The 16,355-nt window shown below is 37.5% G+C and overlaps 2 protein-coding genes and 1 pseudogene across 2 annotated transcripts; 1 reads left to right on the forward strand and 2 right to left on the reverse strand.

Moving 5' to 3' along the window:
* Positions 1-476: 476 nt before the first annotated feature.
* LOC102590311 (ETHYLENE INSENSITIVE 3-like 3 protein) lies at positions 477-4,330 on the forward strand. Its single transcript, XM_015309208.1, has 3 exons — positions 477-766; positions 1,917-3,920; positions 4,014-4,330. Exons 1-2 carry the CDS (start codon positions 732-734, stop codon positions 3,886-3,888), a joined length of 2,007 nt encoding a protein of 668 aa, XP_015164694.1. The 5' UTR covers positions 477-731; the 3' UTR covers positions 3,889-3,920; positions 4,014-4,330.
* A 2,218-nt stretch (positions 4,331-6,548) lies between these two features.
* On the reverse strand, positions 6,549-10,320 carry LOC102582398 (CO(2)-response secreted protease-like; annotated as a pseudogene).
* A 1,403-nt stretch (positions 10,321-11,723) lies between these two features.
* On the reverse strand, positions 11,724-16,023 carry LOC102582746 (CO(2)-response secreted protease-like). The gene is made up of 9 exons (XM_015309210.1): positions 15,799-16,023; positions 14,802-15,061; positions 14,604-14,715; positions 13,733-14,255; positions 13,534-13,640; positions 13,192-13,437; positions 13,000-13,114; positions 12,518-12,728; positions 11,724-12,415 (listed from the first exon to the last, which is right to left on the reverse strand). Exons 1-9 carry the CDS (start codon positions 15,954-15,956, stop codon positions 11,853-11,855), a joined length of 2,295 nt encoding a protein of 764 aa, XP_015164696.1. The 5' UTR covers positions 15,957-16,023; the 3' UTR covers positions 11,724-11,852.
* Between the last annotated feature and the right edge of the window lie 332 nt (positions 16,024-16,355).

The following is a 16,355-nucleotide window of genomic DNA, read 5'->3' on the forward strand; positions in this document are numbered from 1 at the left end:
CGATCTATCCTTTCTATTTATATTCATACTGTTTCATTGTATATGATATTATTTTTTTACACTACTTAAAATTACAAGTTTCAAACATACAAATATTATAACACATTAAGATAAAGAACGTAAAAAAAAAACATTTTTTAAAAACTACTTATTCAGTCAAACTATGTCATATAAGATGCAACTAACAACAAAATCTATGTAAGCACTAATCATAATTATTCTCTCACAGTTGACTAAAGTATTCAACATTATTTTCCTTCTTTGGTTAAAAAAATTATATTGTGCAAAACAAATAAGGTATAAACATTATTTTTTTCTAATTTAGGAATATAAGTTATTGAATTTCTAAATGTAATGACTAAAAAAGATTTTTATATATAAATATATATATAAAAAAAGAAAGGGTAAGCGTTGATGATTTTCCTCCTCTTCTTTTTGTCCCTTTATTAGAAGAAATCTTTGTCTAAAAAAATTCTCCCATTTTCAATCTTTTTGGAGGATTTTCAGCCATTTTAAATCTTTACCTGTCTTTATCTGTGTCCCCTTTCTGTGTTTTTTTTCCTCTGAAATTCTGAGTCTTCACTGTCTCTGTTTTATGAATTTTTCACTATTAAATATTCTTGATTTTAAAACCTTTTTTTATTTTTTAAAATTTTTTGAGAGATAAAAGGTATAAAATCTGATACCCTTTTTAGGGTTGAAGCTATCTTGCTGCAATTTGTTGTATTAACATGGCTGTGATGGATGAGATTGAAATTGATGTCAGGTATATACCCTTTGAACTATTTGTGTTTATTTTGTGTTTTTGTTCTCTTTTTGGGGTTTTGTTGTGTTGTTGTTTCATCAAAATGCCTAAAGCTTTGATCTTTACAATCTTGAAGGGATTTATGAGTTGTGATCATTTGTGTATGTTGATTAATTTTTTTTGTTAGTATTTGAGGATTTGGGTATGTGAGACAAGAGGGTTGTTCGGATGTTAAGCACCCTTTGCCTCGAACTCGAACCCTAAGGTTGTGGGTTCAAGTCAACCAAGGGAGCAAAAGGGCGAGAGTTCGTATAGAGAAGGGGGTTAAGAAAAGAAGAAAAAAAGTAACTTGAAGTGGAGATTTTGCTCAATTGTTGGGAATTGAGCAAGGTTCCTGTATTAGCAATCATAAAAATTGAATCTTGGTTTTGTTTTATTTGCTTCTTTGTCTCTCATTATTTGTGTTATAAATTTTTGGGTTGTGTTGTTTTTTGAGCTTTGTGTAAACCCAATGTGAAGTCTTTTTTTGTTGTTGATAATCGTGGTGTACGGGCTAGCTTGCGGGCACATTGAGTCCTTGACTAATTCCACAGGATATGTGCCCAACGTAAAATCTTGGATGGTTGTGACCAATTGTTTTCATCAATTTAACAAAAATGTGATTTGGGTAAGCTGTAATTTTATCTATCTTGAAGGGTTTTACGAGTTTTGATCGTTTTGTGTATGTTGATTAATTCTTTTATAGTGTTTCAGAATTTGGGTATGTGAGAACTAACTTGGAGTTTTTGTTCAATTGCTAAAATTGAGCAAGGTTCCTGCATTGGCAGCTTAAAAATTGAATCTTGGATTTGAAGGAACGAGTCCTCTGTAGTGTGAGTTTGTTGCTTTTTGTGGTTAGCTTGGTCGACAAAATTGGTCGAGGTGCTAGCCCGGACACCATGGTTATAACAAAAAGTTTGTTGCTTTTTGTGGTCACTTTGAAGTTTCTTTAGTCTTTGGTGTTTGCAAGTCTGAATTGTGTGTTCTTTGACATTGAAGTTTGCTGTTTTTACGAATAAAAAAAGATTTGGAGTTTGGATTATGTACCTCTGTTGGATAGATAGATATAGTTTTACTTGCATTTTGCTTTGGAATTGAGTGATATGATTAATGCTGATGTGTTTGGGAACAGCTCGGACATTGAAATTGATGACATAAAGTGCGATAACATAGCCGAAAAGGATGTCAGCGATGAAGAAATTGAGCCAAACGAATTGGAGAGACGGATGTGGAAGGACCGTGTCAAGCTCAAGCGGCTCAAGGAAAAACAGAAGCTTGCAGCCCAGCTAGCTGCAGAGAAGCAGGACAATAAACAAGTTACTGATCAGGCTACGCGGAAAAAGATGTCAAGAGCTCAAGATGGGATTTTGAAGTACATGTTGAAGCTCATGGAGGTGTGCAATGCTCGAGGATTTGTTTATGGAATCATTCCTGATAAGGGTAAACCTGTGAGCGGTTCGTCAGATAACATAAGAGCTTGGTGGAAGGAGAAGGTGAAGTTTGATAAGAATGGTCTTGCTGCAATAGCCAAGTACGAAGCAGAATGTCTAGCAAGAGGAGACGGTGTAGGCAGCCCAAATGGGAACCCACAAAGTGTCTTGGAAGACTTGCAAGATGCTACCTTGGGGTCCCTTTTGTCTTCTTTAATGCAACACTGTGATCCGCCTCAACGGAAATACCCACTGGAGAAAGGTATCTCGCCACCGTGGTGGCCAACTGGGGATGAGGGATGGTGGGCTAAAATGGGACTACCTAAGGGTCAGAAACCGCCATACAGAAAGCCGCATGATTTGAAGAAGATGTGGAAAGTTGGTGTTCTAACTGCTGTCATAAAGCATATGTCACCTGATATTGCAAAGATCAGGAAATTAATCCGCAAATCGAAGAGTCTGCAGGACAAGATGACTGCTAAGGAGAGCTCAATTTGGCTGGCTGTTTTAAGCAGAGAGGAAGCAACCCTCCAACAAGCAGGCAGTGAGAATGGATCATCTAGCATAGAGGAACCAGCTGGAAGCCGTGGTGAAAAGAAGAAATCTTTAATTAGCAGTGACAGCGACTATGATGTTGATGGCACTGATGATGGTATTGGCTCTGTATCGTCTAGGAATGAGAGGAGAAATCATTTTCATCCTCTAAATGCCATTCGTCAATCTCACCAAAGTACGGAGAAAGGAGATGGACACCATCGAAGGAGAAAACGTGCTAGGTCAAACCTTACTGAGAAACAGATTCAACCATCTCTGCTACATGGTGACGAGCATAGTAACACATTACCTGATATAAACAGTTCAGAAATGCTATTGGCTGGACGTATAACGAGTGACAGCCTACAGGGAAATGACAAGAGCGAAGCAACAAAGCCTGTAGAGAACGACACAGAGAGTCAATCAGAGTTACGATTACAAGACTCGAACCTATCATTCGTTCCATCAGCTAATGTAGTCTCTACAGAGGATACATATATAGGTGCTGGGCCATCACTTTATCCGATGTCTCTAAATTCTGCAGTTGTCCCTTATGAATCAGAGATGCATCTTGAAAATCAAGGCTCTATAGTTCAGCATCAATTTCAAGACGCTCAGTTCCATGGTCTCCAGAAGATTTCTGGGATGAATGATGGACCACAAATTTCCCTATCGCATTATGGACCTCCAAACAATGGGTTGCAATATGGACCTCACAGTTCCATTGTACACACTGAACTGCAAGTTTCTGAATTTGCTCATGGGTCTCAATTTTCTAACTTCAGTCAACCACCTGTATATCACTCTTATTCTTCAGCTGAATTTGGGTCGACACATGCGGAACCACAGTCCCACTTGGCATGCAATGAACTTCAGATTAGGCCAAGGGATTCTGGTGTTGGTCTGTCGCTTCACGGAAGTGGAAATTCTAAAGTCAATCACCATGATGGAAAAGACGTGTTCGGGAATAATCATGACAGACATATTGATATGCCTTTTGCATCTCCACTTACTATTGGCTCGTCATATGCTACACTTGGCAGCCCATTTGACTTGGGGATTGATGTCCAAAGTCATTTTGATAATTCTGATTATGATTTAGATTTTGACAAAGAACTGATGTCATTCTTTGCCTCATAGACAAGTATAAGTGGAAGGACAACATTTAGAATGTGAGTGTTACTGAACGGAACGACTTTTCACTCTTTCATTTGTTCAAACTGTAGTTTCATTCTTATTTTCTCATTACAAGAGCTTCTCTGCAGGAGAGTGACAAAGGTGGAACCCTTTCAAGGTGCAACAGATCTTTCTATCATAATATCAGTAGTTCGACTGTAAGTTATCAACTTAGTTTTCTTTTCAAGAAGTCAAATGTAAATCCAGTGACAGCAAACACAATTTTTTACATGTTCAAGAAAAGTGCCTCATGTAAATGAGTTAGTTTCATGAGTAGTAAAGGCTGGAAACATAGAGTTCTTTTTATCTTCTTTAGAAGTTGTAACTTGCTCAAAATATTCTTGACTGAGCTGCACAAGCGATGTAAGTGAAGGATTTCATTGTTACAGTAGCATGATTCTTGGTTCTTTCTCCCTATAAAAAGTGAAGGCCTAACTGATGGCCCAATTTATGACATTTCAACAATTCTTGCCTACTAATATTGTTATTGTTCATTCGTTTATCATTTGATTTTCTTTTACCATAACACATTGTAACATTACTTTGAGCTAACTTGTTCACATTTGTCGAAATGTAACCTCTACAATTTGTAGGGAACTGCCAGTTATGGTGTTTATATATTCACCTTCACTCTCCGGTTTCATCAATGAACTATATATGATATTGGAATATGAGTTTTCTAAAAAATTCTTCTTGCATGCTAAAATAGATTAGTTTTTAAATTTTAAAATTGTAGTGGTAAGGTTAGCGTACATCCTACCCTACCCCGACCCCATTTGTGGGACTACACTGGGTATGTTGTTGTTGTTGTTGCTGCTGCTTCATTTAACATTAGTCAACATACGACAAAGGTTTACATATTAATTTAAACTGAAAATTTGAGATAGAAAAATGAGATTTTCCCTAGAAAAATTAGTCTTAGAGCCCGTTTGGATTGGCTTAAAAAAAGTAACTTTTAAGTCAAAAATAAAAAGTCAAATGAAATGACTTTTAAGTCAAAAAATAAAAAGTAGGGGGAGACCTACTTTTGGTTTCTGACTTATTTTAAGTCATTTTTTACCTTGCCAAACACTTCGTAATTTATTTTATGCCATTTTAGACTTATTTTAAGTTATTTTTTATATTTGCCAAACACTTTCAGAAGTCAAAAACTGTCTTAAAAGTAGGTTTGACCGACTTTTAAACCAATCCAAATGGGCTCTTAGTATTACTCTAGGCAGTAAAAAGTAAGATCTACTTTTAGGTACTTTCTCAAAGCATATTTTCTCCAGAAAATAATCAAATTAACTTATGTGAAGATGAGAACAGGAAGCTCCTTTTTCAGGCAGTGGCAGAAAAAAAAATTCTCAATGCCTTTTATTACCAAATAAGAAAATATTATAAACATTACCCTTCTCATAAAAAGATAAAAAGATATGATCAGCAAATATATTATGTGAATAGGACATCGACCAGAGAAATAAAGGTTGCAGAGAGATACTAATATGCACTAGTAAGTACTTCCTTTGTCCCAATTTATATTGCGGTGTTTGACTAGGTACAAAGTTGAAAAGAAAAAAAAATGAAGACTCAAACCCTATGGCCTAAAACAAATCATAGAAATTTGTGTAGCTATAAATCTTTCAGGGTAAAATGAAAAATTATATGTTAAATTATTTCTGATTAAGGAAGTATAATATAATTTGTGTGACAGACTAAAAAAGAGTAGTACATGTGAAGATGACACAAAATATTTACTTTCTGCAACCTCTGCAATTTACAAACATTAAGAAGCAAGGTCAAAACAACTACATTTCGTCCAATCATCCTTCGTCAATTGCTTCATCACTGGATTTTGATTGATAGAGCTTTAGTTTCAGAGTGACTTAAGATTTTGAGTTTGTGTTCTAGATTCTAAAACAAAATAGTTACTCGGTTCACGATAATTATTTATACATATTAAGTAATTTTTTTTTATAGAAATATAAGATTTATGCTAGATCTATTGGGTTCTGCTTAATCTGTAATCGGCATGCAAGCTCCGCTCCCGTTTCATTTAACGCACAACATGTGACTGTACTTTGAACAACTTCGCACTACTCATGTACATCTCATTTCTGTTCATTACATAATACTCCCTCCGTTTCAATTTGTTTATCTTAGTTGACTCACCACGAAGTTTAAGAAAATAATGAGAACTTTTGAATCTTGTGGTCTTAAACTAAAAATGTGTGTAATGTACCAAAATGTCCTTTGAATCTTGTGGTCTTAAATATGTCAAATTGGATGTTAGGGGTAAAGAATTACTAAATATAGAAAGTGACATTCCTTTTTTTTTTTTTTATGACAAAATAAATATAAGTGACATTCCTTTTAAACAGGCTTAAAAGGAAACTAAGAACAAATTTAAATGGAGGGAGTATATGTTGTGGTGTTTTTTGTGCTTTTGAGACTGAAAGAAATGTGAGCACCTAGTTGGAATCCAATAGCTGTACTGCTCTATGATTGTTTCACGCTATGGCAAATCCAAATTTTCGAGGTTACGAGTGTCACAGTATTTCTAAACATAGATATTGCCAGTGACACCTCGTGAATGTTTACTAATCCGGGTGCCATCATTTAGTATATATGCAACTTTTTCCATATATACATAGAATATATGAGTTCAGCCAGAGGTTTGTGAGTGCCGTGGCACCTCCTACTCCCTTGGTTGATCCGCCCCCGGCTGCACGTGTTAACTATATGTATCAAGAAAATAAAGACTTATAAAGCAAGAATATCATGAGAAAAATACAGTTTCTCTATTGAGAACCTTTTATTCAGGATTCATATGAGTGCATTGCTTACAGCCCTCTTTTTTAGACTGGTTAAGTAGCAGATTAATGAAAATATTACCAAAGGGAGGCAACAAATGGACTTCGAATGTTGTACTTACCATTGGTCCATGTTATTGATCCAAAAAATTCTCTCTCTAGACATTGCTTTGAAAGTCATTTGATAGCTCAGTTTCTTCCTGTCACTTGTAAATTTCAATTTCTTTGGACTCACTTCGACTCTCAACACATCTGGCGCTGTTATGATTACTGTATATTCTGATTCTTCGTCACTAATTCTAGTTAGCGTTCTGGTAACTTCCTTGGTTTCTCTTACCTTGGACAGAGAAACAGCTATTGATGGGTAGTTCATATTAGACACTGAATCATCACTGGAGCCTGTGGGGCATGGAAAATCGTTTGGTAATGTCTTTGAGATGAGTTTTATTGTTGATGTGTCATAGCCTGTAGAGCAGAGGAATTGCAGGTAGTCTGTGATCTCGGTCTCGTAAACCAAACCTGGTTTTAGTGGTCCAGACATAGTTGCTACTCCTGCCCCAAAGGCATATGGCGTGGCAAGGGATTCTCCGTATACACTATTGACTATTGGACTCTTCAAATTGCTCTGCTGAAAAGCTATTAAAAGAAACAAGTGGGGGTGGGGGGGAGGGGGGGATGAGACTTTTCGTAATGGCCATTAATTGGTGCGCTAATGTACTTAAACTATTATCAGGTTGCTACCTGTGGTCATTATAGCTGATCTGATTGCTGACAGACTCCATGTGGGATTTTGAGACTTCAGTGTTGCAACAACTCCAGAAACATGAGCACAGGACATGGAAGTACCCGAGTTGATGTTAAATAATGGTGGTTCTTGGCCAGACCGTGTCAATTTTGTGTTATTTGCGGGCCAAGCTGCAAGTACTGCAGTCCCTGGTGCTGCAATGTCCGGCTGCGAGCACATGTCAGAAACCATTTGGTATGTGATCTACTGATAATCTTGCATGAAACATATGTTCTGTTATATAACATAAGTATGTAAGTAATCACGAGCCCTTACTGCCCCTTTGGAGATGGATATCCAATAAAATTGGAAGTAGAAAGAAGTCTAGCATGGCATTACGCAAGGGGCACAGATCGAACAATGGTTCAAAATTTGAAAAAAGAAGAAGTTTGAATAAGGAGTGCTTACTTTTAGGAGGCTTCGAGTGTTATAATTAGGGCCTCTTGATGAGAAGAAAGCCACAACAGGAGCCGGTTTGAAATTATCTACACTAACAGTTGGTAAAATTGTTGCCACCGGGTTCCTTTAGAGAACAGGAAGGTGTCATTAGCAATTTGGTAGGTGCTTATTGAGAAGTAAAGTGAGTACCTTGTTGAGTTGATGTAAGAGAGAATCTTTATGCCGTCTTCTTGAATGATTACTGCTCCCGGAAATGATCTTATTTTTGGTGCTGTTATGAGCTCATCATCAGGAAGAAGTAATATAAACCCGATGCCACCCTTTTTTCTTACTTCACCTAACCTATCATTGAGTGAATAGTCATCGTCGAGATGTTCACAAACAATAATTTTTCCCTTGACTTTGTGTTCGTCTAGTGTATCTGGTTCACAGTCTCTGAAACATTGCTCAAGTTAGTTGGAAGTATGTAAAAAATTTAATTCCCAGTGAAGCTTCAGAAATGGAAACTGGTACACTTATCAATTTCCAATTACCTTGCGTCACCGTCATAAACAAATTCCCCGTGTAATTTGACAGATAGACTGTCCAACAACGGATAAACGGGAGATTTATTGAGATCGGAAAAGCTAATACCTCCACCCTGAAAATCAACAAGGGTATTTGTTGGAGTCTCACATTGGTTGGGAAATAGACTGGTAGCCTGCTTATATGGACTTGAACATTCCTTCCCTCCTTGAGCTAGCTTTTGAGGTTGAGTTAGGGTCAGGTGCCATGTCTTTACAGTATTAAAAGACGTTCTTGAAATAATAGATAGCTAGTGGCTATATCGAATAACTGTGTTCTTTTTCTTTTAAATACCTTAATTATCTTGTTCCCGCCTAAGAGAATATGTGTCTCAATGTTTCTGTCAATAGTTGTTGCAGCAACTGTGAAAATCCAAGGAGCAACATTGACCACAGTTTCTTCTAAAGGCCCATCGTTTCCAGCAGAGGCGACAACAAAAATGCCCTTCTGTACAGCATGGAAGGCTCCGATGGCGATAGGATTTCTTGAGAACTCGTCCTCTGCTCCAGCTGGTTGACCAATTGATAAGTTGATGATATCGACCCTGTCTGCAATAGCATCATCAAAAGCTTTCATAATAGCCGATCCACTGCATCCAGTAGGATTGCATATACGGTACACTGCAATCCTGGACGCTGGAGACCCGCCCTGGGCAGTTCCTACTGCTAAGCCATAATAGGATGCACCTTCCACTGGACTCCCTGCTGCTGTGGCTACAACATGAGTACCATGCCCGTCATGGTCCCTAGGTGTCCCCGTTATAGGTGATTCAAATGCGCCAGGATCGTCATAAAACCTTGCTCCAATCAGTTTCCTGATACAAGACCACTTACAAAAACTTCACATAGTCCATATTGGACACACAAAGACGGATCCAAGATTTAAAGTTTATGGGTTCCTACAGCGACCTCAAGCTACTGGTTCCGTGAACTCATAACTAACACACTGGACCCGCCACCATGGACACAAAAAAAGATTGTTACCTGTTGCAGTTGGAAGAATTGAAATCATAACCTCTGGTGCAAGTGCCTTTCCATTGCGATGGGACTGGACTGATACCTTTGTCATTGAAACTCTCCGACTCAGGCCATATTCCTAAAACGTAATCCAGGATGTTATTTGATTTACTATTGTTAGTAGTAAAGAATGAACAAAGTGCAATGAGATTTTTTGCAGTTTGGTTCCTAGTTACCATAGTCCAAAAAGCCAATTATGGTGTCTGCTCCATTTGAGGTTGATTTCGAACGGGATCTGTAAGGGAAATCGTGGACCAGATCGTATTGATCCCTAAGAAAATTCCATGATCGCGTCGTGTGTGGTTGAAAAACTGGATCGGGAAAAACAGAGAACTCTGGGTTGTTGAGCAATCGACTGAGCTTCGTCATCTGATAAACGTGCTGCGAATCCTGAGAAACTTTTTGGGTAGCTGTGCACCACTGCTTTCTTTCTCCTAATGAAGTGTAAAATGTAAATTGTTCTTCAATTAGAGGAAGTGTAATAACAAGGTATGTTGCTTGGACTCCGGCTCGAGTATCCAATTACAGTTAGACTGCTCTATAACAATATTTCGCTATAGCAGCTAAACAATAACTGGACAAACGATGACATACCTTGTTGTGAGGGAGCTGATCATCAGATGAACCCTTGGAACCCATGTAAACAATGTAAACTCCATGGCCTTCTGCTTGAGAAGCTGCCTTGGATTCTCTTAGAACAGAAATTAGGAAGAGACAAAACCACAACACTAAAGAAGCCCTTTTCATGTTTGTGCCCAAAACTTGATGAAAGTTAGTGGTTTATATAAATAGGGGGAACAGCTTTATCTGTTTTGCTATCTTCCTATATGTTTCCTAATCTTTATTTATTTAAAAGTTTTTGAATTTGAATACACATTTGCATATTAAGATTTATGTCTTAATCTGAATCAACCTAATACTATATCAATAATATATTTTTAAAAAATAATATGATGGTTGGTGGTAATGATAGCTAGTTGGTGCTAGTACTTTTATGGGTGCCAATCGGGTTGGTGTTGGCTAATGGTGGATGTTGTGGATAGTAGCTAGCTAGTGGTGATGGTGTGGCCGATAATTATGATGGAGGATAGTGATAACTTATAGCTAATGATGAAATGAATGATGAAGGTGGCTAATGGGGGTTATTGTCGATCACTAATGATTAGTGACTATTGCGGTAATGGTGATTTGTGATGATGATTGTAAATGGTGGCTTGTTAAGTTGTCGGTTAACTATAGTGATTGACAATGACGGTGGTTAAAATTGAGGATAATGGAGGGGGGCGGGGTAGCAGTTAGCGGTGAAGTGGATTGAGTAGTGGTGAACTGTCAACTTTGTATAAATTCTTTGAGATTTGAATAATTAGGATCAAGACTTTCATTAAATGCAAACAAATGAGACTTAAATAATCTGAGTGATTAGAATTCGAACACACTAAATAACTAAAATTAAACCTTCATTAAATACAAATAACTGATGTGTGTCAACTAAGCTGTACAAATTCTAAATTTCTAATGTGGTGTGCTATTTTTAATAATCACGTGATTAGTTTTATTAATACTATAAGAATCATTATGAAAAGATAATTAAAAAAATTTGGAAGTGTTGTCTATGTGTAATCCATTTGAGAAAAAAAAAACCTTTATCAATTGCGTGTGCTGCTTTTTAAACTAGATATGATTGCCCACCGACTTGGGTTGTGGTGGAATGGTTAGGATCCCTCCACCCATAATCAAAGGTCTCGAGCTTAAAGCTACTGGAAATTGAAAAACTCATGTTAAAAGCGTCACTCCCAGAAACAGACCCTACAATACGTGAATCCAAATTTAATCGGACTGCAGAATCAGATTCTAGCTGAGAAATTAATAAAAAAAATGATTGCCTGTGCAATACCAAAAATGATTGTAAAGTCAGAATTGCAGTATGCTGTGTCCACATTCAGATTGCATATGCTTAAAATTAACCTAGTTATCATTGTAAATTGATTTGAGATTACTGTAGGAACTCATAGACTTCAAAATCCGTCTCTGTGCGATTTCACTTGTGGCATCGCACAGGAGAACTAACTTGTGGAGGCTATTCATCCTCCCGAATTAAGCATTCTTTCGTAATTGAGGCTTGTTGGAGGCTTAATTCTCATAGCACCCTTCCTAGAAGGTGGTTATGAGGTTAGCTGCTCTTTAGTTGTATTGGTTTTTGTTGTTAATGGTAATGTTTACATTTGTTACCGAAAAAACAACAACGAGAATATCATGAAATCTTTATTGAGAACCTTTCATTCAGGATTCATATGGTGATACAATGTTCATGGATGCATTGCATTGCATACACCCTTTTTCTTAGACTGGTAAAGTAGCAGATTGATGAAAATGTTACCAAAAGGAGGCGACAAATGGACTTCGAACCTTGTACTTACCATTAGTCCATGTAATTGATCCAAAAAATTCTCTCTCTCTAGACATTGCTTTGAAAGTCACTTGATAGCTCAGTTTCTTCATGTCACTTGTAAATGTCAATTTCTTTGGACTCACTTCTACTCTCAACGCATCTGGTGTTGTTATGGTTGCTGTATATTCTGATTCTTCATCACCAATTCTGGTTAGCGTTCTGGTAACTTTCTTGGTTTCTCTTACTTTGGACAGAGAAACGGCTATTGATGGGTAATTCATGTTAGACATTGACTCATCAATCGAATTGGCGTGGCATGAAAAGTTGTCTGGAAGTTTCTTTGAGATGAGTTTTATTGTTGATGTGTTATATCCTTGAGAGCAGAGGAATTGCAGGTAGTCTGTGATCTTGGTTTCGTAAACCAAACCTGGTTGCGATGGTCCAGACAGAGTTGCTACTCCTGCACCAAAATCATATGGCGTGGCAAGGTATTCTCCATATGCACTATTGACTATCACTGGACTCTTTGTATTGCTTTGCTGTAAAGCTATTAAAAGGAAACAAAAGGGATCGAAAAAATGAGACTTGTTTTCGTAAAATCCATAAATTGGAGGCACTGATATACTTAAAACTATTATCAGGTTACTACCTGTGGTCATTATTGCTGATCTGATTGCTGATGGACTCCAGGAGGGATTCTGAGACTTCAGTGTTGCAACAATTGCAGAAACATGAGCACAAGACATGGAAGTACCTGACTCGATGTTAAATAGCGGTGGTTGTTTGCCAGACCGAGTTACTTCTGTGTCGTTTGCGGTCCAAGCTGCTAATATTGCTGTCCCTGGAGCTGCAATGTCCGGCTGCAAGTACATGTCAGAAACCATTTGGTACATGATCTACTTGTACTCTTGCATGAAACATATGTTCTGTTTTATGACTTAAGTATGTAAGTAATCATGAGTCCTTACTGTCTCTTCGGAACAATACTATCATGGCACTGTGCAAAGGGCACAGATCGAGCAACAACAACAAAAACCCCAGTGTAGTCCCACAAGTGGGATTTGGGGAGGGTAGTACACAGACCTTACCCCTAAATTTGAAAGAAATAAAATTAGAATAAGGAATGCTTACTTTTAGGAGGTTTCGAGTGTTATAATTAGGGCCTCTTGATGAGAAGAAAGCCACAACAGGAGCCGGTTTGAAATTATCTACACTAACAGTTGGTAGAATTGTTGCCACCGGGTTCCTTTAGAAAATACGAAGGTGGAATTAGCAATTTTCTATGTTACCCAACAAGTGCTTATTTTGAAGTAAAGTGAGTACCTTGTTGAGTTGATGTAAGAACGAATCTTTGTGCCGTCTCCTTGAGTGATTACTGCCCCAGGAAATGATCCTATTTTGGGTGCCGTTATGAGCTGATCATCAGGAATACTTAGTATAAATCCGATGCCACCCTTTTTCTTCACTTCATTTAGCCTCACTTCTAGTGAAAAGTCATCGGTGAGATGGTCACAAACAATAATTTTTCCTTTGACTTTGCGTTCATCTAGTGTATCTGGTTCACAGTCCCTTAAACATTGCTCAAGTTAGTTACAAGTATGAAAAAAGTTTATTTCCTAGTGAAGCTCCAGAAATGGAAACTGATACATTTCAATTTCCAATTACCTTGCTGGACCATCAAAAACAATTTCCGAGTCTAATTTGACAGATAGACTGTCTACCAAAGGATAAACTGGCGACTTCTTGAGATCGGAAAAGCTAATACCTCCACCCTGAAAATTAAAAAGGGTATTAAAATATGTTCTTGAAAAGATAGATAGCTAGTGGATATATCGAATAGCTATGTTTTTTTTCTTTTAAAAACCTTAATTAGCATGTTTCCACCCAAGGGAATATGTGTCTCAATGTTTCTGTCAATAGTTGTTGCAGCAACTGTGAAAATCCAAGGAGCAACATTGACAACAGATTCCGGTGAAGGCCCATCATTTCCACCAGAGGCAACAACGAAAATGCCCTTCTGTACAGCATGGAAGGCCCCGATGGCAATAGGATTTTTTGAGAACTCGAACTCTGTTCCAGCTGGTTGACCAAATGATAAGTTGATGATATCGACCCCGTCTGCAATAGCATCATCAAATGCTTTCATAATATCCGATCCACTGCATCCAGAATAAGGCTTGCATGTACGGTACACTGCAATCCTGGACCCTGGAGACCCGCCCTTGGCTGTTCCTCCTGCTATGCCGTAATAGGATGCACCTGCCACTGGAGTCCCTGCTGCTATGGCTGCAACGTGAGTACCATGCCCATCGTGATCCCTAGGTGTGCCCGTAAAAGGTGTTTTAAATTCGCCAGGTTCGTCATAAAACCTTGCTCCGATCAGTTTCCTGATGCAAGTCATTTCTATCATTAACTTACTTTTCCAAGACCACGACACACTGAGACGGGTGATTTACAAGAATGACCTTGGAGGTGGATGGTCCTGAACTTTTGAACCTTGCTTGCCCCATAAGAAAAACTTCAAGTTTTGATTTTTGACCTTGAAGATTTGTTCATGGGGCAAATGTAGGTCGAAAAAACAAGATCATTGTGTGTGATTTCCCACATAAACACAGATCCAAGGTTCAAATATTTATAGGTTCCTACAACAACCTCAAGCAAAAGCTACTAAGTTCCCGTGGACTCAGGGCTAACACACTGGATCGGTTACTCAGAACGTTTAACAAGACTGTTACCTATTACAACTGGATGATTTGAAATCATAACCTCTGGTGCAAGTTCCTTTCCATCGCGATGGGACTGGACCGATACCTTTGTCATTGAAACTCTCTGATTCAGGCCATATTCCTAAAACATATAATACAGAAAGTTAATACTAGTAGAGAATGAGCAAAGTGCAATGAGATTTTTTGGCAGTTTGGGTTCCTAGCTACCAGTGTCAAAAATTCCAATTATGGTATCTGCTCCATTTGAGGTTGAATTTGAATGAGAACTGTAAGGGAAATTGTGTACAAGATTGTATTGATCCCTCAGAAACTCCCATGATCGCGTCGTGTGTAGTTGAAATACTGGATCTGGAAAAACAGATACAACTCCGGGATGTTGAGCAATCGACTGAGCTTCATCGTCTGATAAACGTGCTGCGAATCCTGAGAAACTGTTTTTGTAGCTGTGTACCACTGCATTCTTTCTCCTGATGAAATATATACAATGTCTCAGAAAAGAAGCTCTTCTTTGTCCAATACAAAAGAAAGATGTAATAACAAGCTATGTTGTTCAGACTCAGGTGCGGATATCCTCATATAGGTATGGATTTAGAGGTCGGAATCTTCATCACATCGTGTACTTGGCACTCACTACTACAAAATCATTATTTTCTCACTGAAAAATGTTTAGTCCCACACCCACATCGTGTTGACACTTGCTACGAAAAATTATTATTTCTCCAATGAAAAATGTTCAGCAACCATTCCCACAGATATTTTGATTGAATCAGTGAGAAAAGAAAACGTGGTAATGTTTCCATATGGTAAAAAATAGGAAGTTTTCCACTATTTCAGTGATAATTTATTTTTCACTGTACATTTTTACAGTAAGCTGGTTCGGTGGGAATTTAGTGAGAAAATCATGTTTTATGGCACAAATTTTCTAATAATTTGCGGGGAAAAAAACCTTTGTTTCTAGTAGTGATGGGTGCGACAGGGATTTGGAAGAGTCCGAGCTACTTAGATAACAAGTGAACAACATGAAGTATTAGCAGTACCAGTGATGGAGCTAGCATTTTCATTTAAGTTGTTTAAAATATTACAACATGTGTCATCATTTCACTATATAACAGTCAAGTTTTCTTTGAAATCGATTTTCATGTTATGTTATATGTTATCCATAACAATATTTCGCTAAAAAATATCTGGACAAACGATGTCATACCTTGTTGTCAAGGAGCTCATAAGGTGAATGTGATCATCAGATGAACCCTTGGCACCCATGTAAACAATGTAAACTCCATGGCCTTCTTCTTTGGATTCTCTTAGAAAAGAAGATATTGTGAATAGACAAAACCACAAAATTAAAGAAACCTTTTTCATATTTGTGCCAAAAATTTGATCAAAGTGTGGTTTATATAAATGTTGGTGGGGGTGGTGGGTGGGGGACTTGTTTTGTATTGCTATCTTCCTATAATCCTATCTGTTTCCCATTCATCATTTATGGGATTTTTATTTTTTTATTAAAATTAAAATGTTTGATTTGAATGTACGTCTGAATAACAAGGTTGCATTAAGTTTAGTGTTTGGATGTCTAAGCTTGAATATTAAGTTATTGTATTAATATTTGAATACTAAAACTGAGACTTTGTTATTAGTTTAATACTATAGCAATAAAATATTATTTTAAAAAAATATGGCAGTTGGTGATGATGATGGCTATTAGTGATGATTGTGGGCAATAGATAGTGACTAGTGGTCAATGATAGTAATTGATATGGT

Source organism: Solanum tuberosum, unplaced genomic scaffold (genome assembly GCF_000226075.1).
Source record: "Solanum tuberosum cultivar DM 1-3 516 R44 unplaced genomic scaffold, SolTub_3.0 scf00098, whole genome shotgun sequence".
NCBI classification, from domain to species: Eukaryota; Viridiplantae; Streptophyta; class Magnoliopsida; order Solanales; family Solanaceae; genus Solanum; species Solanum tuberosum.

Excerpts from the sequence above, each read along its gene's own strand:
- LOC102590311 (XM_015309208.1), top strand. The coding sequence starts at position 732 with ATGGCTGTGATGGATGAGATTGAAATTGATGTCAG. Across the intron at positions 767-1,916 it reads GAGATTGAAATTGATGTCAG|CTCGGACATTGAAATTGATG; the intron begins GTATATACCCTT and ends GTTTGGGAACAG.
- LOC102582746 (XM_015309210.1), bottom strand. The coding sequence starts at position 15,956 with ATGAAAAAGGTTTCTTTAATTTTGTGGTTTTGTCTATTCACAATATCT. Across the intron at positions 13,641-13,732 it reads GTGGAAACATGCTAATTAAG|GGTGGAGGTATTAGCTTTTC; the intron begins GTTTTTAAAAGA and ends TTTAATTTTCAG. Across the intron at positions 12,416-12,517 it reads ATCAGCAATAATGACCACAG|CTTTACAGCAAAGCAATACA; the intron begins GTAGTAACCTGA and ends TCCTTTTAATAG.